The following is a 26,194-nucleotide window of genomic DNA, read 5'->3' as shown; positions in this document are numbered from 1 at the left end:
ATACCCACACAGTCCTCCAGTTGAGACCCTAAGATTTGGTGGTCGACTGTATCAAATGCAGCCATACGGTCCAACAGCAGGAGAGCAACAGTATCACTAGAGTCTGAAGCCAGAAGAATGTCGTTGTAAACCCTCAGCAGAGCTGTCTCTGTGCTGTGGGCTGACTTTTAAACTTTATAAACTACAACAGGACTCGTTCATGAGAGAGTTCAGAAGGCTGACCTCTGACCCAAATGTTACATAAAACCCATCACTGAGGAGAAGACATTTCATAACCATATGGATTTGTTTTTGATGGATGGATGCACATTTTGGGGTCTTTATAATAGAATTGGATAGTGTCCTATTGTGAAAGCTAAAAAGAGACAGGAAATTATTTAATATTAGAAGTAAAATATTGGCTGAATTTAAAACTATATAGTATTCATCAACAGCGATTAGTCTATTGGCAGTATCTGTGCTGTACTTCTTACCATAAAAAAAATCATTTTGACATTCTTCAGTTTGTACATAAAGGATACAACTCACGCAGTTATGCTTTCACAATCATACCCAGAGAAGTCTGTTTTGCAGTGACTGGACATTAAAAATTATGCAAGTCACAGATTGCACCAAGCAGAATCGCATTCAGCTTTAACCTCCCAGCCTGAACGTTGTGAAACTAGAGCTACTTGAAAATACATACAAACAGTTAAGCATTGGAAAAAATACATTTATTTACATAAATTAACCAGTAAGCTATAAATTCAGAATCTGTATCTGTACAACGCATCCATTTATACAACATATATGATCTGTATTTGGCATTATGCTTTGAAAACAAAAAAAAAACTTATGCAGAACAACCTATAAACATACTTGATTTCAAATCATAATGATGAAAAATGTAAAATCACATTTATACACTGCCAAGTCGTTCAACTCGTTCAGAAATACTCTATAGTAACACCTTTAAGCATTTGCTATCAATAATCTGTGCTTTACCTGTATGAACAAATAAGTCATATGTGAAAAAGTAAATTATAGAATAAATCACTCGATGAGGATCGCTCATCATCACATACATATAACCAACTCACTGTAGTGTACCGCAACTAATGACCTTTAAAAACAAAGTTATGTATACTATGCATTTCCATACTGCTTTCAATATATTATCAGATATATCACAGTCACAAGAGAGAGAGATGTCAAACAAAAGGAAAAAATAAAAATCCAACATTTGGCATGTTCACCCAAATACACCTGTACCACATGGTCTTTAAAAAGACGCATTGTATTGGTGTAATAAAAAGGCCACTATCTCTAAAAAAGATATTTTTTTCAGTAAATCAGTGTTGATAGCAACAATTATGATGCATTAGGTGCCAAAATATTTTAATAATGAAGTGATCATTCAGCGAAGCAAAGTCTAAAAAAACTTGTGGCCATTCTGAATGGTGTTTGATTGTTCATTTGTGAAGAGCAATGAACAAAGTAAACTCTTAACTATTCATTTATATTTAAATGATAAAATTGTGATTCCCTTAAACTTATATCAATAACACAAAATTAACACAATTGGATTATCAGTTGCATTATGTGAAAGCAGGACAATATTCACAAAATTATAAAGAAAAGTCCAGGTGATATTTTTATTGTGGCATCAAAAATAAAGTATTTGGAAGAAAATGAAGCTTATTTTTAAGACCTTTATTTTTTTGCATTGTGACACAACATTAACACATTGTCACCTCAAACTACATTCTGTAAAGTATTCAAATAATCGCGTTCCTCATTATCATAACATTACATAAAAGATGAAAAATGGTACAGCACAATTGTAAACATAAATTGTGTATCTGTTGTAGGCTACTGAATAAAAATTCTAATGCCATGAAAATGTCACAATGCCAAAAAATGGTCAATTTTTAAATCTGCTTTATTGCAAATCTATCTTTTGAGTTTAATCTAAAGCCTGGACATTTTTACATATGAGTTATCCAACAACAGCCACATAAAATAGTTTATTTTTTTGCAAAAGCAAATATCTGATTGACCCATTTCTGTCTGCATTAATATTACAGCATAATGCATTTATTAGACTAACTGTTAATGAGAAGAAAAAAAACACATCAGCAAAAGTGCTTCATGTCTGGTTACGTGGGGTCATACATTGAGCATTTCCAATCCGTCCAATCGGTTATAAAAACAACCACTTTATAATAATAAAAAAAACATCTTGCAGTTATTTTCTTAAAACACCAAACCTCATAAAATGAGTAGCACACGACTCCCCAAATCTGGTATCACACAGAAAAATGCAGCTGAATTTCTGATCACATTCAAAACCCACGTCACAATCTCAGGGAGGAGTCTGTGAAAATATTGTAATGCACCACAGCTGTGTCTCTTAAAGCCGTCTGAATCCCAATAACAATAGATGGATGCTCGATGATCAGGCTTCTTCCACCTCGGGAAAATTAAGGATCTTGCGATGAGCTTGTCGGAGATATTGTTGTTGTTTGAAGTAAACTTTAAACATCCCTTTAATGGCCACAAATGCGATGCCACCCAGAGACAAAGAGAGAGATGATAATGCATGTGCATGTATCACAGGAATACATTTATTTCACCCTGCATGTGATAACCCAGCTCAAGTATTTTTTTTGTGATTACTAATATAAATTAATAAAAAATAAAATTAGATTATTAGACTATCCTGGATTTCACAGTCATGGTAACATATTTTCTGAGGTCCTTATACCAGAATTGTCCTCTGAAGGTTGGAGTTGACGCTGCTGAACATCAGTTTTCCCACGATGGTGGCGATGGTGGGGAACACGAGGGCTCCGCACAGGATCCGTGTAGCTGACACATGATCAGCCAAGGGACTGGCCTCCGCCGGGATCCTGGGGACCGGACAGCCGATACCTACATGTGACAACAGATTTGGCCATGGCCACCATCATATACACATTTATTATCCACACAATATCGACCACCATCCTACCTGGGAAGATACTGTTGAGGATCTGAAGCTTATTGGAGTATTTCCTCCAAAGGCGGAGCACGTAATCTTCCCAGCGAATCATCTTGCCCAGAATTAGCATGACTGGGATGGTGGGCAGGCCGATCAGCAGGAAGAGAGGATCGGCTCGTTCCATCACATCGAGACCTTCCTTATGACCCACAACCTGACAGACAGAGAACGAGAATGAACAAATGTAGTGTATATATGTAAGCGTTGAGCTTTAAAGGATTAGTTCATTTTCTTAAAAAAGAATCCAGATAATTACTCACCACCATGTCAACCAAAATGTTGATGTCTTAATTTCTTCTCTACTGAACAAAGAATGTCTTTTGAGGAAAACATTCAAGGATTTTTCTCATTTTAATGGACCCCAACAACCAAAATTGATATTAATTAGTATCATTTGACATACAACAACGTCTGAACGGTCCTCTTTCTCCAAACTTGGGCGTAGTTTCGATACGTCATCCGTGACCTCTTGACGTGATGACGTATTACGCGTGGTTGCGCTTGCGCATCACAGGACCGGAGGAAGATGAGAAGTTGTTTTAAAAGTGCTTTTTTTTGCCAAAAATGACAATCGTTTCGCTAGATAAGCGAAGCCTTATGCCTCGTTTGAGATCATTTAGAGTCCTTTGAAACTGCAATTTTAAACTGCATTAAAACCGTTATGTGTTGGGGTCCATTTAAGTCTATTAAAATGAAAAAAATCCTGGAATGTTTTCCTCAAAAAACAAAGAAAGACATCAACATTTTGGATGACATGGTGGTGAGTAAATATCTGGATTTTTTTTTTAATGGACTAATCCTTTAATGATGGATGTACATATTTACCAGATAATTGAAGGTAAGAATTTATGACTGATTAATATTATCTGTTAAAAGAAAAAAAAATGTTAACGCACAGTGCCTGTCGACACGTGCCTACAGACATTTCGTCACTTTTCTATCCTTAATTTGTGAATGGCCTATAAATGACGTGAATTATTGCTGCCCTGATGGTCTGGTAATGTAATCATTTGGTTTGGAAGACACGCGTGTGTGCGCAAGATGACGCAGTCCGTCTCCATCTCACGTTCGTCCGGACTGACCTTCGCTGATCGCCTCCGTCCTAAACCCTGACCATAAATATATCTCTCTTTTTGCACAAAGAAGTCGCAAAAACAAAACTTTTTAAAATGTGTTCTACTTTAGAAATGGCCACTGTGGTAGAAGATCTCTCTTTGGATATTAACTCTTTCCCCGCCAGCATTTAAAAACAAAATTGTCAGCCATAATTTGTATGATTTTCACAAAGTTTAATGCCTTCCAGAAAACATTCTTCTTTAAATATATAAACATCCAATATAACAAATGAAAAAAACATTTTATCAGGTATGTGCGTGTACCATATTTTTCCACTGGCAGCACGACTAACATGGCAGGGCATCTCCGGGTTCAAGGTCAGATATTATATTTCATAAATGTCTAGTCTAAAAATTGTAAAACAACCTGTTCTTTAGTAAAAATTAATAATCTAACCATGACCTTAGAATAGAAAATGTAACTAAATCAAGGCTTTGGGGAATCAATACCCAGTCTCCTGAGGATGCGTATAAATAGCATGTGTAAAACTCGTGCAATACATACGCCAAATTCCACTTTGGCGTGCATATGATACGCAAGTCCTTCCCATTCACTTAAACGGGGCATCTTTTTTGTCGTTTTATTTATTGGTTTCTCAATTTTTTTCTGTTTTTTAAACCATTTTCGCTTGGGTTTAGGGTTAGATTTTAGATTTGCTTAATGAGGTTATTTAATATACAGGTTTCTCTATGTTTTTGTCCATATTTAAGCCATGGTCGTTTGGAGTTGGGGTTAGAGTTGGGGTTTGGGTTAGGATGTCATTTTTATATAACAAAAAGTTGTTCTAACCCTAAACCCAAGCGAAAATGATAAAAAAATAGCAAAAAAAACCAATAAATAAAACGACAAAAAAAGATGCACCGTTTAAAGGCGCTCTAAGCGAATCTGTGCGACGTCACTTTTTGTTGATGTTTGAACTGTTTTCAAACAAACGGAGCGTAGCTAACTCCTCCCCCTCCCTCTCCCTTCCGTGCTTTCATGAACGCGCCCAACCCCCACCCCAAACCCTTCTTGTCGTTTATTGGCTGGAACACTTTGTTATGTTTCGTGGTGCTAGGTTTGGCCACTGTGTTGTTATTGCCATTTGTGGAGCCTGGGCTGTCTACAGAGATTGCGTTTTTTTACAGTTTGATCAGTGGTCAGGTAGCAAGCAGATATTGAGGAGATGTTTGCTGTATGTAACAAAAATGTTTTATGGTCTAAAACGCGTGAATTCGCTTAAAGCACCTTTAAGTGAATGGGAAGGACTTGCGTATCATATGTATTGCACGAGTTTTACACTTCGTGCTATATCTATACGCATCCTCAGGAGACCGGGCTGGGAATCAAGACATTCCTACAATCTAATATTAAAATCTTATCAGTTAACGATTAATGTTCAGTTAACAAGCTGCGGTTGTCGGTCAGGAAAATTAACTGAAATGAACATCATTATCTGTAAGTGATCATGTGTCCAACCTGCATAACAGTAACAGCCCCGTATGTGACGGCCGTCCAGTAAATGGATCCCACCATGATACCAGCAGCAGCAAACGGGCAGGCCTTTGAGATCAGCCGGTCTGCCAGATCCAGAACATAGACCACAGGCCCTATAGAGAGAGAGAGAGAGAGAGAGAGAGAGAGAGAGAGAGAGAGAGAGAGAGAGAGAGAGAATTAATCAAATGATGACTTATCTCTCTGTGAGATTTAGTGCGTGTCCCTGTAGCTCAAATGGTAAAGCATTGAATTAGCATCGCAAAAGTTTGTGGGTTCAGATCCCAAAGAACAAACACATAAAAGGTTGAATGCACTGTAAGTTGTTTTGTATAAAAGCATCTGCCAAATATATGAAATGTGAGTTTCTGTCTGTCCAGCAGGGGGCAGAATGCGGTATTTAACATAAATCCTCTTTGGAATTAATCATTGTTAGTTAAGAAAATAAAAAATAGCAAAATAAGTCCCCAGACTGTGATGAACACTTTAAAAAGTTTAAAAAGTCTCATATGGCACAGGTTTTTACTATAACGAGTTGTTAAATGATCTGGATATAAAGGTCTGACTGACCTCAGCTGTATGAAATATTCTTTGAATCAGTCATGAAAGCAATGAGGAAGCACCCTGGAGTGACATTCATGAGGAAATCATCAAACATTTATCGCAGACAACCAGCACCTATAAATATCATCCACCGCTGAGGATGTCTGGAAAATCTTTCAAGAGAATAAAGAGGTTTTTTCCACTTTCAATCTCAAATGGACTGACTTTTAAAACTCTGTCATTTCTACCTTTATTATTCACAAAGCATTTAACAAAGTCACTAAATAAAAAAATTAAGCACTATTATTATTACTATGAGTAGGCGACAATGCAACGCTCAGTATGGCCGCTCTGGTAACGTTTGGACCGCCTTCCAGTTAAAAAAATGGGAAGGGGCTTTTCAACCAGTAGCTGAAACGACTTTGAATTTTGAGGTGTTTTTAGTGCAATCTAAACCAAAGAAATGTTTTGGTACAGTTAATTTCAGGTTGAAATGTTGGTCAGAAATATGTTTAGAGATATCTGTCCTTCCCCATTCACGTAGATAGGACTTGATTAAAGTAAGCATAGATATGATTACATAGATACGTCATTCGACTGCTCCATATAATGGTGCAGAGATTTATATTTGCCCAAAAATATGGGATAACTTTTCACAGATTTTTTTTTAAATACAGTAATTTTTTAATGCTGTGTTATGTAACACGTTCGTCTTGGTGTATTTTGTAAGCACTTATAATGTTTGGGTCTTCACAACAGCATGTAACATTTGATAATTATATGCATGTGTAATACTACGGTCGTGGGCGCAGAGTCAGCTTGCTCTCAAGTAGTTGCGCACCTGCTTGGCAGGGTTGCCAGATTTGCATAACAATCAAATCTATCCCAATGATATTTTCCAAAATAGCAAAACTGTACTTGTATTAATAAAATGGTATTAATATTAACACTGATGAACAAAATCTTCCACTGTGACGTGTGGAAAAACAATCAACGTCAAAAGTTTTAAAGTAATTGGGTTACGCAGAAAACCGTAGACTTGGCAACACTGGCCGTTCCAATATGACTTGCGTATTATTATCTTTATATTTTATTAAATTATTATCTTTGATTAATATTTACATTTTTTCATGACCTGAAACATTAAAGTGTGACATGCAAAAAAAATTAGGGGGGCCAACACTTTTTCACACCAATGTATATCTATGGAAATAACTTGCAAACATGGCCGCCTAGTGAAACGACTTCCCAAAAGAGACTTGGGTTTTAATCCATTATTGTAAATTAAACTGTAGCTCTTCAAAACACTTCAAAACTCCAGCACAAATTTAGGATTAAACTACGGATTTATGGTTTTATTTTTTAAAGAGCACCTATTTTCTGATTCACGATTTTACATTTCCTTTGGTGTGTAAGTGCGTATTAATACATGTTAACAATATGCAAAAGGTACAAATCCCAAAGTAAACGATGACGCGAGTTATCGTCTCCAACGTAAATCTCTTTTCTTGGACAACAACAAACACACGGATTGTAGGCAACAGTTTACTTCCTGGGATTGGTGATGTGGACACAAGACCGACATTATCATAATTCCTCCCGCTTCGGACTCACAGCCTGTAAGTTAACTCCTGTCAGTAACCAAATCTTTCAAACATGCTAATGAGCTTCACATTTCCGGCTGACGTCAGAGGTATTCAGGCCAAATCGTAACGTACAGATAAGCTGGCCAATCAGGGACACAGAGCTTTTCACATCGATGAGCTTTGTACAAAATCAATGCATTTGAGGACGACAGAATAGTTGGAACTACAAAAATGTACGGTAAGTGAAAAATAATGTGTTTTTTAAACCATAAAACACGCAAACACATTGTATTATACCAAATACACAAAATAACGTTGTTTTTTAGCAATGAAATAGGCGCTCTTTAAAACAGTTTCCTCCATTACTGGGTAAAATGTGATCTGAATGTGTTATTAATTTTCGTTAGATTGTAGGCTGAAATGAGGATTTGTACCTGTGAAACAATCGGGTTACTGTTCTGTGGTGTGAAGCCTGAAGTTGAGCGGGTTATATATCTAATGGGTATCTGGCAACAGGACAAACCCGACCATCTCTGCCGTTGGCTACAAATTCAATTATTAAGAGGATTCAAATTGAAACTCCACTCAGCAGGAATGTAATTCGGCAGTGTTTTGCCTCTCCAGCTCAACGTCTCCGCCAGGGAACAAGAACTTACTGTTCTGCACAAACTCTTTACAATGCCAAGCTGCATAAAACCACTTCAATGTGATGTCATCATACTGGTTTCAGAAACATCTTGAAGAGTCGAGCTGAACATTTGTGTTAGGAACCAAAGACAGATGTTTATCTTCATATTTTTAGATCAATGTGTGAAAATTAAGTTCATCTAAATTACTGTCTGGCCATAATAGAAAGTGCTAAATGGGTTAAAAATGGAAATTAAAATGATGAGTTAAAATATGAAATTAAAATGATTTAATTGACAAAAAGACATTACTCAGATTTCGCTTAGTAAACTGATAATGTGTAAAGTCACGTAAACGCATAAACTATTTTATTTTATTGGGAAAAGGGCTAAAGCAAAATCTAATTGGCACAGGTAGATTTCTGCCTATTACCTCCATTTTGCATTGCAGGTAAACATCTTAAAGGGATAGTTCACCCAAAAAATTCAAATCCAATCCATTTACTTCCATAGTAGGAAAAATGAATTGGGCTCATGATTGTTTTGGTTACAAACATTTCTCAAAATATCTTCCTTTGTGTTCACCAGAACAAAGACATTTATACAGGTTTGTAACAACAAGAGAGTGAAAAAAAGATGAAATAATTTTCATTTTTGGGTGAACTTTTTAACCGGCTTTCTCACAAATTTGTTTACGGTATGTGCGCATGTCTCCGCGTGTAAAAGTGGAAATCCGTATAAGGAAATGTGATGCAGATCTTTTTGACCTGGCGGGAGGGGTTCTAGCATACCGATCACACCGCTTGTGGTCCACGTAGCTTTGACGCGCTGTTACATTTTGGGAGAGGTGCAAGTCAGGCGATGCGTAGGCTATTGCGTAGGGTTCGAGTTTCTGCGTAGGCTATGCCGTACAATCAATGCAGAAGTATAAAGCCCACTTAAGTGTAAAGAAATGTAACAAAGTCTGCTTTCGACTCATGCAGTTGACTCAAAAATTAACAGATTTCTCGCCGGCTTTTTAAATGACTACACTGTAAAAAAACGAAGTTGTGTCAACTATAAGTCAAAAACGTAACATTTTAGGTTCAAATTAATTGCATAAACTGCATCCCATGTAAAAGCAGTTTTCTGTGTAGCCAGTTTATTAATTTGCATGTAAACGCATGAAAACAGGTTTCTATAATAAGCAGATTTTTGACAGGTCAGTGACAAAAAACGATTTGGCAAGATGAGAAATTTAAACATCTTTTTAAAAAGCTTATTTTAAAAGCATGCACCAGGTTTTTCAATGCACAAAGTGTATTTATGTTGATTTTATGCAATAAAAAAATTACATTCGCACCATTTTTATGAAAGTTAAGACTGAATGGACCTGAAAATGTCAAATGGTGTAACCGCCAATTGCACCAAAGAATAAGAAATATTAAATATATTTTATCCACCTTGATGGCATGTAAGCGTAATCATAAAAAAAATCAAAAAATGTAATTTTATTAGTTACTTCTAAATGTAAATTTTAATGAGTTTTTGTAATATTTGTCCTGACATATGCTGAAAACAGCTCTGTTTTCTAAATAATATTTGACAAATGATGTAAAAAAAATCATATTACACTTAACTAGATGATTATATTTTATTCCACATTTTTTATGAATATATTTATATTTTCATTTGAAAAAATACTAGTTACACCAATTGACATTTTTGCAATTATCCCCAAAATATTCTTTCAAAATGAAATAAAACCAGAAATTTAAACTAAAAAAAAATGCATGCAAGTAATCTGCAAATTTATTTTGAAATTTTAACCCTTTTACATTTAATTGAACCGGACACAAAATAATTAACGTCACGTCATTGACCCAGATATCTGCTTATTTTGTGCATGTAAACACACCCATCATTTAGCTTTTTATAACCTACATGACGACCTGCAAAACCAAAACTGATCTTGGAATGGGATGAAATATGACTTGAAGGAATGAAACAGTGTGAAGTACACGGTATTGCACTACAACAAAGGTAAAATCTGAACACAATGTCCTGTCTGTGTCATGTGAGAGGACGAGCTGTCCAATGATGTCTGTCAACTCCAAATCTATTTCTTTTACGCAGGGATGATTTTCCCACAGAGAAAAACATATTCTGCTTTCTTTCTTTAATGTAAATGTGTTTACTGTGAGATTAAATCACAGTCTGAAATAACTTATGATGTATAACAACAATCTTGTTATAAATAGCTTTATTAACTAATATCTAATAATAAAAACTGAAGCATTTAAAAGAAGCTCTCTTCAATTAATTTACATTTTTACATATTTACGATTATACATATTTGTGCTACCAATGCAATGCTTTACCACTGAGCTATACAGGAGCTTAAAAACTATTGTTCATGCATGTCCACTTCCATGTTTGCACTAGGTTTGTTGTGACCAGCTAGTTGTCAAGTTGTAAGTTGTGATTTTCTTAGATCGCATTCAATTTAGATCAAAAGCAGGCAAAATCTGAGCCTTTCATAACCTTGATAAAACTGGAAAACTTCTCTTTGTCTATCTCTCTTTTTCCTCATCTCTACCTTCTGTCTCTCACTCCTAAAGTTTGAAAGTTGAACAGGGAATATGATTGGTGCAATATTACAGCTGGCTACCATCACCCTGACAACCGTATCCCAGAATAAACCCATTGCTATGGAAAAAAAAGAGAGTATGGGATGATGACGGTCTGGGCCTCAGGAGAAGCAGTCGAAGTGAAGATGCACTCATTGACCCGATCGATTTACATAAGATCAGAAATACAAGAGGATGAAAACTGACATTTAGTTTCAAGAGCAGAAGATTTACAACTAAATCCCAATTGTCATGATCAAAAGAGGGATTCGCTTGAATTGGGATTGACGTACAAAGTGCAAAAACATTTTCATGCACATCAGTTCATCACAATGACTGCAGTCGTGTTTCATTGTTACAGGATCATTTGGGCTTCACAAAAGCATTGCATTATTCACAATGTGAAAGTGAAAGTATGTCAAACATCTCCAGAATGTCAGATGTGATGTGCAGTATGTGGATGTGAACTGCTGGTTATGACCCAGGGCTAAAAGATATATCAAATATTTACACAACACCGTAATTGTGCCCCTTTCAGGTCTCAATCAAAGAGTGAGATTTAAAGCATCAAAGATGTTTGCAATTATATTTCCATATGTTCTTTACATTATGCAAGATCATTTTATATAGAAAACAGTAAATCACAAAAAAATGACTTGAGCTGGGTCACAAATATTTTAATTTTAAATCTACGTTAAGTCTTGATAATGTCTATTTTTATGTAAAATTGCAAAATCAATGTTAGAGATGGTCATTTAGTAGTAGTTTTTCATCATTTTTGGATAACCAGAGAGCAGAAAACTTTGGGCCGGCCCGGAGTCGTCTGCGGTCTCAGTGGGTAACACCCCAAGTTCACTAATGTCCCACCCAAACTTTTCCTACTGAATTAATTGATGTTTCTTATAGGTATGTTTACATGCCACCAAATAATTGTTTGAATGAGATTGAGGTCAATCGGGTGCAAATTTCGATCGTATTGAAAGGGGTGGTGTAGTCCTGTGATCTGATCATTAAAAGAAAAGTATGCATATAAACGTGTAAATCATAGTTTTTTCCAATCAGATGCAAAAATACCTTGTGCACATGCGCAGAAGAGTTGTGCTCAATTTCACGTCTTATATTACCTCATTTTTACGCATCACATGATTCTTGTCACAGAAACATGCAAGGCAATGGCAACACACATTATTAAGGCAATGAACAACTTTCTTTAACTCAACTATGACTTTCTACATTCATCCAAAGAAAAAGCGTGAACTTGACGAGAGATGCTGTGCGCTGGGTTGCCAAGTCCTTTTCAGATTTGGCCTCTTTTCAAACTATTTAGCAAGTTGATTTTTTTCTGTGGGTATTTGGGCTGTGAATTGTCATTGGGATGCTTTTGGGCTAATTTTGAATGTCCATTGGGCTGGTTTTGATATGCAAATCTGGCAACCCTGGCTGTGCGCCTGCGCAGACGTTTGGATCGGATTATATAGTATGTACATATAAATGAACATTTTAATAAGATTGCAATGTTTATGGTGCATGTAAACTGTACTGTCGTAACCTGCAATCCGATTAAATTCAGTCGGATTGCATGTAAACATAGCCATCGTTGGGCTGACCAGGATGCACAAAGTTTGGATAACAGAAGTCATAAAGGCGGGGTGCATGATTTTTGAAAATGGAGCGGGTCTATCAAAAGAAGGTCCAGATTCTATTGGGGTAGACGCGTGTTTGGTTTTTTAGGTGTTTAGGTGATTTCAAATATCAAAATTGGCTTTCACAGATCATGCACCCACCCTTTAACATTAAAAATAGGGCTGAAACGATTCATCGAGTTACTCGATTAACTCGATTTAAAAAAATTCCTAGAGGCAAAAATTCTGCCTCATTTTCATTATGCATTATTTGTTTTGGTTGTCTAAAAATACACACCAAATTTGTATCTGATTAATCGATTAATCGATTGAAAAAGTGCTAGATTAATCGATTACAAAAATAATCGATAGCTGCAGTCCTAATTAAAAATCCAACTTTAGCAGCCCTTATGTCTAAACATGAACTAAATTGACGCAATGTGTCATATATTTTGTCATACCGAGCTTAGGGAACACAATGAGGTACTCCGCGTTGCATTGTGGGCAGGTGACGCGTGCTGTGCTGTTGCCTCTCTGTTTTTCATCCACCCAGCGTTGCAGACACGACTGGTGAACCCACTTAGTGGAACCGCGACATCGGCACGGACGCACCCACTCGGCAGTACGGTCGTCTTCATCCGTGGCGAAACACACCCAACAACTCCTGAAACAGACACACAAATGCACACATGAGAGCATCATCTCAACCTGTATGTGTTTAAGTAATTTTACAAAATATAAATAAAAAAGAAAAAATTCAATACAGATGCCCGATTTATTTTTATAGGCCAACTTTACTGACGACAGAGAAGAGCAAGAGAAAACAAAGTAATGTAGGTCGACAAACTGTATGATGTCATTGTTTGGTCATAAAACTCTATTAAACCCGATCACATCCGAACAGAAACTAAACATCATTTTCTGTATCCTAAAGGCAAGCTGTCTTTAAGTTTAATGGTATTGGAACCAGTGTTAATGTGCCATATGTAGACTGCAGAAGGATGGAGACGGTGTCCAGCATCACTGCGGCAATGTCTAATGAAGAGCCTGTAAATGATCCATGTCAATGTTTTGCAGGAGGAGAGACGGAGACCGTCGGCCCTTCTCTCAGGTTCCTGTGCGAGTTTTTCCATTCTGCATCTTTTGAATTAAACATGAGGGATGCAGGACCGCTCAGGTGACCGAGAACAGCGATGTGCCCTTGATCATGGATCTCCTGTGACTATCTGAGTGATATATGAACAAGGACAGGACCTTTAGATCAATGTAAAGATCCAAACTAGATCAAGTCTGATTCTCTTCTTAAAAAAAGCAAGCATCACAAATGTAGACTGAATTTGGATTCGTTGGATGAAACGAGAGCAGCACAAGCCGGCCTGGAGATCTCCACAGGAGGAGAGCTATGGGCTGCGACAGCTCTCCATGTTCTCCTGTTCCTGTAACCCTGCCTTCATCATGACAGCCACAAGAAACACAATCAATCCTGTGAAACACAATCCATCATTCCCCCTCCTGCAAGCACACAACATGCTTAAGAGCGGTCTTCATTAAGGTGTACCGTCAAGCTCAGACAACCAGATTATCAGCTTATAAAGGAGGTGAAACAAATTGTGATGTGAAACACTATCTGATGTAGGCTTGTTTCCCTTTACTGTACAAGAGTAAGGTTTCACACACATGTTATGTTATCTGCAATAAAACACACATGCGATATTAGCTTACAATAGGATGAAGAGGTTTCCATTTGTTCTGAAGGGCCAAAAATTCTGGTTTACGATCATGTGTTATTTATTCTCAAACTAATTCCATATCAAAAATAAATATTTTAAAGCAGCAATATGTAACTTCTTGGGTTGAAAATAAGCAGAGAAAGTACATAAATGTCTCCTTAAAATGCGGGTTTAACAGCATTTCATGCATTCCGACTTATTAATACATTTTAAGAGTTTAAATCTTCGTGCTACAAATAGGCAAATTGCCAAAAAAGCAATTGGACGTGTGGCAGAGAATTCTCACCTCGCCTGGGTTCGTACAAGTTTCGGAAAGTTTTTGGGTACATCTTTTGTATTATGGGTAGACGTTACGCATCATTACTTTATGGGCATTTCTCCTGGAAAAGCACGCCACACGTCAATCAGCGGGAGAGCGAGAGCCGGAGATGCTAGAAGTCACAGGCGTCACTTCACGGACAGCCTTGTTTTATATCAAGCTTGCATTTCTGGTATGAATGGAAAGCAATGAAACGAAAAGTGTAGTGTGACCTCCCCTTTAACACAATTTACAAGAATAAGCTTAAAATAATGTTTTGAGCGGTCATGTCCGATTTCACAAGAAATGTCAGATCCCACGTAAAGAAAAATATGTAAAGTAACCTGCAATTGAATGCTTCAAACAGAGATGGCGACGGAGAGGCAAAAGTTAGAGACTGCAGCTTTATTTGCTAATAACTGAACAATAATAGTTTACTTTACAGTAAAGATTTGCCAATGCAATGTAATACCGTACTTTCCGGACTATAAGCCGCACGGGAGTATAAACCGCATCATTCAAAAATGCGTCATTAAGACGAAATAATATATATAAGTCACAGTGGACTATACGTCGCATTTATTTAGAAAATTATTTCACAAAATCCAAGCCGAAGAAGAACATTTAATCTGGAAAGGCAAGTTATTCAACTAAACAATAGCAGACAGAACAGCAGACTGAATAGATAGCTGATAATATTACTTTAACGTACAGACATCTAAACAATAAATCATAGCATACAGAACTTACCTGAAAGGTTGAATAGGTTAAATTAACCGAACAAGCCAACTAGCGTGAAGTTCGCAGACTCGTCATTCCACATCACTGAATCCATTGAATTACATAAATATTGAAGCAGCATAATGGCTGTAGACGGTAATGTTGTCTCTTGCCTCATAAATGTCAAAATTTCATACTGACTTACAAGGCGCTCCTTAGAATAAGACGCTGCACCAGCCAGGTTATGAAAAAAAACGCGGCTTATAGACCGAAAAATGCGATAGGGATCTGAAGATAAAAGCAATTTCTCCCACAATTGTTTAAAAACACCCGACGATCAGAGTATATTATATCCTCACAATCGAAAGGGGTGGCATTCAGAAATCTTTATGCTGTGTGATTATTTTGAATTGGGTGACAATAGCTGGGTTTCCATCCAAACGTGAAGTGAATCTTTTCAAAATTTGCACAAAAAAGAAAAACAAACACATGCGAATTAGGTACCTTCAATCAAGTTGTTTGAGCAAATGATGGTGGTATTTGTAACCAACAATAAATAAAACAAGGCATGCTTGGATAATGGAGACAGGAGTACATGTAGTCATGATGGGGCAAGTTATTCATTTATTAGCAGTGCAGCTTGTAATTGTGAAACTTCTTGCACAGAAGAAGGAATACAACATTTTTGATGTAGGCCCTAACAGCAAGGGCATTGTGAAGACGTCAAGCCCCATATATGGTAAAGACAACGACAGCGAAAACAGCTAGACGATCAGTCATGCAAGTTTGACGTTAGCTCGCTACGGCAGAATTATTTGGCAACTGCTTTTCCATCTCCCATTATTCACATTTAGTCTTTTTTGCATAAATCAATTAATTACTTTTTGTAAATCAAGGGATTTTTATTTTAAATTTGGCGTTTCCATCACTAATTTTTGATACAATACTTCAAAATGCGCATAAAATCATTGTGATGGAAACATGTCAACAGAATTGCAATTTATACACTCGGATGTCAAGACACAATTTGAAGCAAAAATATCAGTATCTGGTATCGGAATTGATAGTCATTCTAAGTATCGGTATCGGCACACACATTTCATATAGCCCCCAAGGGTTTACATATATCATTCTGACTTGAAATGTAGGCAAATAAAAGTTTTATTTAATCTTTTAACCCTTATCACTTATCAAGCATCAGGGCTAATAATATTTTGACTATTTGTATAACCACAATAAATAAATATTCAGACTCTGTTCAAACTGAATTAGGTTTCAGCACCATTTATGCCAATATTTAACATTCTCAAAATATCCTGGCAAACATTTTCCATTATATTCCAGGAACAATGCTGCAAAAATCCTTCATTGTTTCCCAGCAAACTGTCTTCTTGACCTATAGATTTCCATTACTGCTTTAGATCTTGCAAAAATATGTCTCTAATGTCCATGAGATCGCATCACCGCGTCAGAAAGTCGATACTGCTCACCTCTTTTTACCTGTTTGGAGCCCGGTTACTCGACACAGTAAAACAATCTGGCAAGGGGGTCTTTGGACCTGATAACCCTAATAATAGTTTAAATCTCCTGAACAATAAAGCCCTTCCACTGGCTACTACTGCACAAGATGAGATGTGAGGGTTAATAATTGGTAAAAGACCTACAGTATGCAAACCCAAAGGATATTATGTAGCTGCAATGCAGTTGCTAAGGTGGTTTAAATGCTCTATGCATCATGTTTTAGGCACTTGCTTGGTGGTTGTAAGGATAATCTGGGGTTATAACATACGAGAGGTTTATTCCAATCCGTAAGTTTATGCAAATAGTAATACACAAAGAAGTTCTCCAGCATGGTCATGTTCTCATTGCTACACAGGTCAGACTGCATTTAAACAGGCATTAAACCCTCAGCACAATGAGCTTATTCATCTGACCGCGGTCACATGACTGTGGGAAACTGAAAGATCTTCCAGCCAACAGCTAGCGGGAGAAAGTTACATCAGCAGGGAGCCCAGCATCAGAGGTATCGCTGAGATCCGTCCTGTTTCTAGCACATCCTGACAAAAAGAAATACAAATAGGGGGCACCAAGAATGATAACTAAAAAGATAGCTATAACGACAACAATATTATCGTATACACTAACGGACGATGTTAGGGCGCACTTACATTTGGCATGGCGGCGATTGTCCCCACAAACTTGCACTCGCACTGTATTTTGTTCGATCCAAGCACGCTTTCGTCATTTTTTTTGAAGAAAACAGGAAGTAAATCTTTCTCTCAGAACAATGAAGCCCAGTAATGTTGCGTTTGTGGTGATCCATCCTCAAGTCTCTCCATATCTAACAAAACATTTTTATTTTCAACCAAGGATTTGTTCCAGATCTCAGTTTAGCAACTAGTTAGACAGATGCGCAACCATGACAACGTGTGTGCGTCCGTAAAAAAAAAAAAATATATATATCTACCTGCGTTTGGGCTAAAACTGAACTATGGTGTGACGTGTGTAAATAACAGGTCAGTGAGACTTTAATGAGATCAGCACCAGCTACATCAGAGCTCATGTTATTTCAGTCCCTGTGCTTCCAGTGAAGCCACTCATCTTGAATTTGAGATCTATATTTGTACTTTGAGGAGGGGTCTGTGGTGGCCTACTGCTGATTCATAAACACACATGCTCTCTTTCCCTGCGGTCAGAGTCACAAGATCCATCCAGAAGATCACGTTTCACCACCAATGTATGAATCGGACAGGAAGATGAAATTCATATGCTACACCCAATTAGGAGCGTTTCTGAAAAGCAGATGGACATAAAAACACATTTCTGCTTCGGTGCAGTAATGCAAGTTAGATATTTACAAAATTTAATATTTAATTTACATGCTAAAACAGTGGTTCTCAAACTTTTTCAGCGTGCGGCCCCCTTTGTGTACGGTGCATTCCTTCGCGGCCCCCCCAAAGAAAATTTTATGACAAAAAACAGTTCTAAAACTTCACATTTTAATTAAACAAAACATTAAATTACATAAAAGTAGTGCTGCCTTATTTTTTTTAGGTTTTATTTTACAGAATTCATGATAAATTAATGTATTTTATAAAAATGTCATAAAACTGGGGCCCCCCTGGCACCATCTCACGGCCCCCCTGGGGGCCCCGGACCCCAGTTTGAGAACCACTGTGCTAAAATATCTGAGAAACCACGACGTTTTTAGTTAAATCATGCAGAGGATAAAGCAAATAATGATAAATACTGATTTATGTTTCTGTGGCTTAACTGGTTCGTAATGCGAACGTCATGGGTTTGATCCAAAGTTGCCAAACACTTAAGTGTTTCGCGTGTTCGCGGATATTTTTAAAAAAGAAGGAGGGAACACTCTGTTTATAAAAATACCCGTGTATGTGTGGACTAGGGCCTTACTTTAAAGCAGACATTTACAATACTTTTTCAGATGTCAAATAAGTCTTTGGTGTCCCCAGATTACATATGTGAAGTTTTAGCTCAAAATACCACATAAATAATTTATTATAACATGTTAAAATTGACACTTTGTAGGTTTGATCAAAAATGTGCCGTTTTTGGGTGTGTCCTTTTAAATGCAAATGAGCTGATCTCAGCACTAAATGGCAGTGCCGTGGTTGGTTAGTAAAGATTAAGGGCCGGTATTATCCCCTTCTAACATCACAGGGGAGCCAAATTTTAATGACCTATTTTTTCCATATGGGTGATTCTCGCAAAATTAGACTTATGAGGTGTCATAAAACATTTTGATAAAAAAGTAAATGCAAAGTAAGAGTATCAAAATCTCTTCATGTACTATTTTGCACATGATTTCAAATGACATCATACAAACCAATTTTCCACATATAAGGGGAAATTTTTCATTACCGCAATGTGTCCAATGGTTCTTTGACATGGAATATTTATAATTTAAAAAATCTAAAAAATAAAAAGCTTCAGTGCATGTTATACTATAAACATTTACAGTAAAGAAACATGTGGTATTTAGTAGGGGTGTAACGATTCATCGTGCAAATGCGCGTTTTCTCAATGAATGAATTTGAATGAAATACGGTGAAATCTCGGCACATCCGAATGCCAGGGGGCGCTCCCGTGCAGAAACTCCCTTTGTGCCACACAAAAAGTAGCATTACAAACGCTATTCCAGGAAATGTCTACACATGAATATTTATACGCTGTTCTTCAAATTGTTTCAGGTATTTTCATGATGATAAATAATATTTTGAATGATTTTGTTTAACGAGTGTTGCTTTTTCAAATGCACGTTATAAACGACTCCGACTCATAATGATTTTAGATTGATAAGGACTTCCTACTGACCAAATGCCGTAATACAGGCACAAGCTGTGCATAAAACAAAGAATCGCAGCCTTGCGATTCAGAATCTATTTCAGACAGGCATTTTTAATAAGGACCGCGATTGAATCGTGATTGAATCGTTACATCCCTAGTATTTAGTGATCATTGGTAAATGAAGAGACAATAATAAAGAATATAAATGTGTCCAAGAAAAATTCTCTCATCCTCCGCAACAATTTTCAATCATTGTTTAAGCCCTCAATGAACTAACATTTTAAAAAAAATTGTTGGAAGGGACATAATTGACTGTGACACTCAAGATGGATACCAGGTAAGCAGTTCTTATTTTTTCTCTCCAGATAAAAGTTGAAATTTTGTTTGTCATACACCTAGACAACTTTTTAGTTCTCATTACCGAAACATGAGTTTGTAGCATATATTTAAAGTAATATCATGTTGCGGTAATGATAATTTTTAATAATGCAAATCTAAAAAAGTAAATAATTCTATAGGAAATATTTTTTAAAAATTGGCTTCAATGGCTTTTTTATAAACTCTAATGCTGGACACCATTTAAGTCTGGATTTCGTGAGAATCACCCATATGCTTGCAGGGAATGGTTTACCAAAACTAAGTTACTGGGTTGTTCCTGTTCACATTTTCTAGGTTGATAGAAGCACTGGGGACACAATTATATCACCTAAACATGGAAAAGTCAGTTTTTGTGATATTTCCCCTTAAGTTGCTATTAAATACTATTAAAAAGGAGTGTGGCAACTTGGTTTGTGTATTTGTGATTGAGTTGGACAGAAAAATGGGTCTCAAGTCTCGCATCATACAATCGGCTCTTCTGATCAGCCTTTATAGAGACCACCGATCAAACTTCAAAAAACGTTTATCTCCGCCGATAATGATCGCCGCCCGATCAGTCGGAGCACCCTTACTGAAATTGGTCCAGATCCTCATCTAGGGACCAAAATATCACTAAGACTTGGCAGTGGGTTCTTTGATCTCGGTGCCAAGAACACCTTATTAACCACGTACCAACTTCTTGGCAACCACACAGCAACACCCTAGCAACCATCCGCAACATCACTCACAGTGTCAGTAAAACGATACTAACAAAGGTCCAAATTATGGTGGAAAACATATTCCAACCGGATTCAGGCACACATTAAACAGGACAGCTTGTTTTATCCATGCTGACGTGGGAACCTGTCCCACACTCGGTGAGAAAGACAAAAGGTAGAGAAAGTAAGGTGTAAAAAACAGCCAAAATAAATGAAGCTGGCTTTCTGAATACAAACGAGAACAAAAGCATGATAGAGAGTCTGCCACGTAAAGGTCAGACAGGATTTAAGCATGACCTCGTCTTTTCAAGAAACGAGGAGCTGCATTGCAGAGGGAGCGGCCGCGGGTGGCGGGCCGTGATAAGACCTCTGTTTGCCGTGTGCGAGCGTCTGATAGAGCCGTGTGCTGGAGTACGACTATCTGTTTCCACACAGACCTGTGAGGGTGATCGTCTCAATGACGGACATTGGAGACGGATGCAGGAAATGCGAGTTAGCGGCACATTTCAGGCAGATGAGAGGAGCTTTCATCATAACAATTGTCTAGCAACTTGCCATTAGCGCAGAAGACTGGCAGAAGTCAAAGAGTTTCCTTTTAATACAATTACATTTTCAGGGCTTGACGTGTAATGTAATTGTGCACTTGGTGGAATATTTTCCACACCATCACAAGATTGTTTATTATCTGCAATTTCTCTCTCGAGAAACTATGCTTGCACTAGTTTATGATTGGATCAGAAAAACATGAACATTGCGTACCGTTACATTAAGCTGGAAAACCATTTCAGTTTTGTTGCTGATAGTGGGAAGCTCCTTGATCTCGGTTTCATTCCAGTTTGCACACAGCAAAAAAATTAGTTTATTACTTAGTATTTTTATCATGTTGTCAGTACAAATATCAAGATTCTTAAATCAAGATGCATTTTCTTGATGAGCAAAATGACCTATGAAAATAAGCAAAATAATTTGCCAATGCAGTAAGAAAAACAGAGTTCCCACACCTTAGTTAACTTCAAATTCAAAGACTTTTCAAGGACTTTCCAGGTCCAATACCCCCAAATTCAAGGACTATTTAGTGGGGACACATTTCAAGTGAGAGCAAGGTTAAATTGTGTTAGCTTTTAAGATACAGTTACAGTTCCCTTTTGAGGGAACTCGCGCTGCGTCACTGCGGTGACACTTTGGAGACGCCTCCAGGGGTAAGTGCGTCCGAATGTGTATATCAAATTCAACCAATGGTGAGGCTTAACGACAAATACAGGGTGACCCGGGAGCCAGAAAGTATATCGCTATCTGAAATATTGCCAAAAACGGCGTTACAGTGACACAGGAAGTATGGCAAAGGAAACGCAGTGTCTCATTCCCTTCTCAGGGAACAACAGTTACATACATAACCCGAGACATTTTCATGTGTCAAACACAACTATGCAAAAAAGCATTTTGGTATGAATCAACATTCGCATACAGAAGATATAAGCATTTAAAGTGAACAGTTTAGCACGTGTGCCTAAAAAGTCTAGAATTTTTATTCTACACTACACAGGGAATAATATGGATTTTTATGCATAAAATAGATTCAAGCACTTTCAATTACCTGTATCTCTATATGAAGAGTTTCGTTGCAAAACGAGATAACCACCGTTTTTTTAATTGTTCAGAAATCTCGTTTTTTGGTTGTGCATTCCAATTAATTTCAATTCAACTGCAGTTGGTTTGTTTTGATTTAAACCTTTAAAACTTAAAAAATACAGCTAAGTAGCACCATAAAACAAAATAATAACATGATAACATAATAATAAACATGTTTTGACAAAAATGTTAAAAAATTGATTTATCTCGTTTGCAACGAAACTCTTCATATGCATATTTTCAAAAACTTTCCAGGGCCATTAATTTTTTCCCCAGATTCACAAACGTTCAAGGATTTCAAGGACCCGTGGGAACCCTGAAAAAAATATTTTTTCTAAAACACTTAATTCAAGAAAAATTAGCTTGATTTTTTTTGCTTGTTTTAAGCACAAATTCACTTAAATTGTAATTCTTTCGTCTAAAAATTTTTTTTTTTAAATTTTGCTCATCAAAAAAATACATCTTGATTTAAGAATTTTTAAAAATTTGTAATGATAACAAGACAAAAATATTAAGAAAGAAATTTTTTTTGCAGTACAGTCATTTTTTTTGTCATAAATAGTCTGCACGATCTCTAGTAGGAAATGTCCACAGGGATGTTACAGTATCAAGGCAAAAGCCGAAGAAGAGCACCTTGCTTGCTGTCTACGCCATAGGCTAAATATTAGGGATCACATCCATGCGTAGGCTACGCCGTACAATCTACATAGAAGTATAAATTAGGTTTACAAAAGAGCAATATGGGTGTATGCCTTGGCAAGCACTTAACTCGTCAATTAAGAAAAAACGGTCAGTGACAAGTTTTTCCGGCAATCCGTATTTCCAATAAAAATGATAAAAACGTTTAGCTTGTAATGCACTCAGTGTTTCCCACAGGATTTTGAGGAGACTGTGGTGGTGATGACGTCCCCCGCTAATTAGCATATATGTGACGTCATCATGTCGTGTTTGCATTTGATCTAGTGTTGGCACCTGAAATATGTTTCACTTCTACTCTTTAATCTGTATCTGTATTTGATCTATATTATTTATCAAATTATATTTTAAGCCGTTTTAAATGGTGAAATAAAAATGTAAATGGGAATTATGAAAATTCTATTTGTGGGGGCCAGTGTTGATTCTGTGGTGGGCCACCACAAATAGATCAATGTATGGGAAACACTGGCACTGTAATGTAAATCTTGTTTTCGAGTGAAAGGACAGACCTGATCACTCATGTCAAACCAGCACCTACATACAATACAGTTATCTGGTTTATTTTGTGAGCATTTTGCCCTCTGGCAAACAGGAGTCTGTTCAGTGGAAAAACAAGTACAAGGTCAGGACACAAAACAGCTCAGCTTTATAAAGTGACTATGGATACATTTCTGAAACTTGTATAGGTATTTATATTTAATGAAAACCTGTGATTATTTGGAAGAGCAGAGAGAGTATTAGGGCTGTTACAATTAAGACATTTGGCTGACGGTTAATTGTCTAATAAATTGTACCGATTACGACGATTAATTGCCTGGTTTAGAGCTTTGACGATCAATTGCCTAGTTTAGGGCTTTGACGATCATGACGATTAGCTTGTTTTATTGCCTTGATATAATTCTCATACATTTTAATGTTTGTTTATGAAAAATTTCACACACTATTGTGATTATTTGAAAAAAATATTTTGCGAAGTTTAACCTGGCAGTGAATATTAATACACATAACACATATTTAAAAAGGAATACTATTTAAAAGTTATCTGATACTATCTGGTTTATACAGGTGCTGCAGCTCCCCCTTGTGTTTTTTAGAGAGATGTGCAATCATTGCGGTGATCTGAAATCATCGTGATAAGGTCAGACAATTGCTATGAGACGATTATTTAATCATTGTGACAACTCTAGAGAGTATTGCTAATCTACTTTCTGAAATTTCCTCAAAAACCAATCTGTAAAAACTCCCTAGAACAACAGTGTCATTTACTAGGTAAACCTTCAGTTTCATTGTGCTCATGATATTACAGATCAACATCACACAAGCCATGTGCACACACAAGACAAAGACTATTGCTAATTTTAAAGCTTTATATCTGTTCACAGACCTGAGCAGGTGTGGTCTTATGATAACACATGAAAACACACAGTTTATAACTCTTACCCCCTTTACAACATTTACAATAACATACTATGAAAGTGAACGAGGCAAGTCACTGCACTGAAAATCATATTTAAATATATGTTTCGAAAGTACAGCCATAAGTCTGCATGTGACACGTATGATGAAATCATAGGCCGCATTTACACTGCCTGTTTTGAGTGACTCAATTCCAATGTTTCACAAGTATGCATTATTTTTCGACATACACACACCTGACTTGTCAAATGTCTTAACCACCAGAACAATGTCTTACAAATGTCTGTGGTAACCATGGTATAAGCAGATTAATTAACTTGTGCCGCAATACCACCTTGGGAGTGCATTGGTTTCGAATAATTCAACGGCTCGCAGAGAATTATTCCTTACATAATGCATACTTTTTTTACACTCACTAACCTACCCAAAAAGGCTATTTTATACAAACACACAATATGATTGACAAACATGGCATTGTTACAGCATGTTGCAAACAATAATACCAAGGAATGTGTGAAGGTCAAAGTTGAACCCGAGGCATAGATGCAGAAAATATTTCAAGCGACAGAACATGAAAGGCACAAAGTAAATAAATAAATATAAAAACTATAAAAAGACTGAGTCAAAGCAAGTCACGCCCACAATTAGTGACGTCAGCTCGCGGCTAGCTAGCTAACAAGCGTCTCTCCTGACCTGGAGCACAAATGGTTCGACTATGCCAAAAATCTCTCATCAATCACCACAATAGTTCGTTAACAACATCTATACATCGTTAAGAATATCAATATCGAAAAAACATTTCTATATTTACTGGCATGTTGACGTGTTGCTTATATTAGTCGTTTGTTTACATTCAGTTTTATACTCACCTATCTACGATCTGCTGCATCACGACCGCTCCCTCTTCTGCCATATTTGCATAAGTGCACACCCTATATTAATAAATAATAACTAAACTATAATAAGTATTAATACTAATAGCGGATTAATCGTCAGGCCGCGGTGAATCTGCACACCGTACTGCACGCAAAACACGAGACGCTTACTGACGACAAACAATTGCAGGTATCCGCTTAAAGATGACTAAAATAAACTATTATTATAATAATCTGCCCTATTTATGAATTATCATAAATGTTTGCATTTCCAGAAACACGCAACGACTCCATTGACTGCGCGAAAGGACGCGACACCGCGCATGTGGGCGAGCGCTTCTCTCGCAGGACCAAGATGCATTCTGGGAAATGTAGTCTTTATCGCATCTAGCCAAAAATATTACATTTATGTCTAACAGGCAGGCAGCCCAGTGCAAGAGGGACTACGCCTGCTTGCTTGAACAACATGAAGATACATATTTGGCTTCAGAACACCTCGTACTGCGGTAAGTCAACCTAGTTCAGTAAAATTGACTACACTGTACATTTTAATGTGGCTACTTTATTTACATGGCACAAAATAATAACCAAATCTGTGAGCACTGAGGGTTTCATTCATTTTACATGGCATGTAATCCATAGGTAGGGAATTTAACTGTTTGCTTATATCTGTTTCATTTGTTTTAAGAAAAAATGTCATTCTTTTCATGTAGGCTACATTGCATTAGAATTAAATTAGAATGCATTTTTATTCATCCCTTACCCTCACCACACACCATGGGAAAACCGAAACTGTGTTTTGCTTATATTATAATATTAAATATGCCATACATTAATAGTTTAGGT

General features: G+C 36.9%; 2 protein-coding genes across 2 annotated transcripts in view; one reads left to right on the top strand and one right to left on the bottom strand.

The window, feature by feature from the left end:
- Positions 1 to 696: 696 nt before the first annotated feature.
- On the bottom strand, positions 697 to 25,484 carry marchf5 (membrane-associated ring finger (C3HC4) 5). The gene is made up of 6 exons (XM_073873584.1): positions 25,343 to 25,484; positions 13,059 to 13,261; positions 5,597 to 5,727; positions 2,993 to 3,176; positions 2,751 to 2,913; positions 697 to 2,558 (listed from the first exon to the last, which is right to left on the bottom strand). Exons 1-6 carry the CDS (start codon positions 25,384 to 25,386, stop codon positions 2,438 to 2,440), a joined length of 846 nt encoding a protein of 281 aa, XP_073729685.1. The 5' UTR covers positions 25,387 to 25,484; the 3' UTR covers positions 697 to 2,437.
- The window catches only part of cpeb3 (cytoplasmic polyadenylation element binding protein 3), a 47,226-nt gene continuing 46,430 nt past the window's right edge, over positions 25,399 to 26,194 (top strand). Inside the window, 3 exon segments of the mRNA XM_055171043.2 lie at positions 25,399 to 25,538; positions 25,624 to 25,798; positions 25,800 to 25,854. Coding sequence (XP_055027018.2) covers positions 25,757 to 25,798; positions 25,800 to 25,854 — 97 coding nt within the window. The 5' untranslated portion in view covers positions 25,399 to 25,538; positions 25,624 to 25,756.

The sequence above is a fragment of the Misgurnus anguillicaudatus genome, chromosome 11, assembly GCF_027580225.2.
Source record: "Misgurnus anguillicaudatus chromosome 11, ASM2758022v2, whole genome shotgun sequence".
Lineage (NCBI taxonomy): Eukaryota > Metazoa > Chordata > Actinopteri > Cypriniformes > Cobitidae > Misgurnus > Misgurnus anguillicaudatus.
The sequence above is the reverse complement of the archived record's forward strand: the minus strand, read 5'-3'. Positions and strand labels throughout refer to the sequence as shown.

Coding starts and splice junctions, on each gene's coding strand:
- marchf5 (XM_073873584.1), bottom strand. CDS start 25,386: ATGGCAGAAGAGGGAGCGGTCGTGATGCAGCAGATCGTAGATAG. Junction 13,262..25,342: donor ATGCAGCAGATCGTAGATAG/GTGAGTATAAAA, acceptor TGTCTGTTTCAG/GAGTTGTTGGGTGTGTTTCG. Junction 2,914..2,992: donor CCTCAACAGTATCTTCCCAG/GTAGGATGGTGG, acceptor TGTCACATGTAG/GTATCGGCTGTCCGGTCCCC.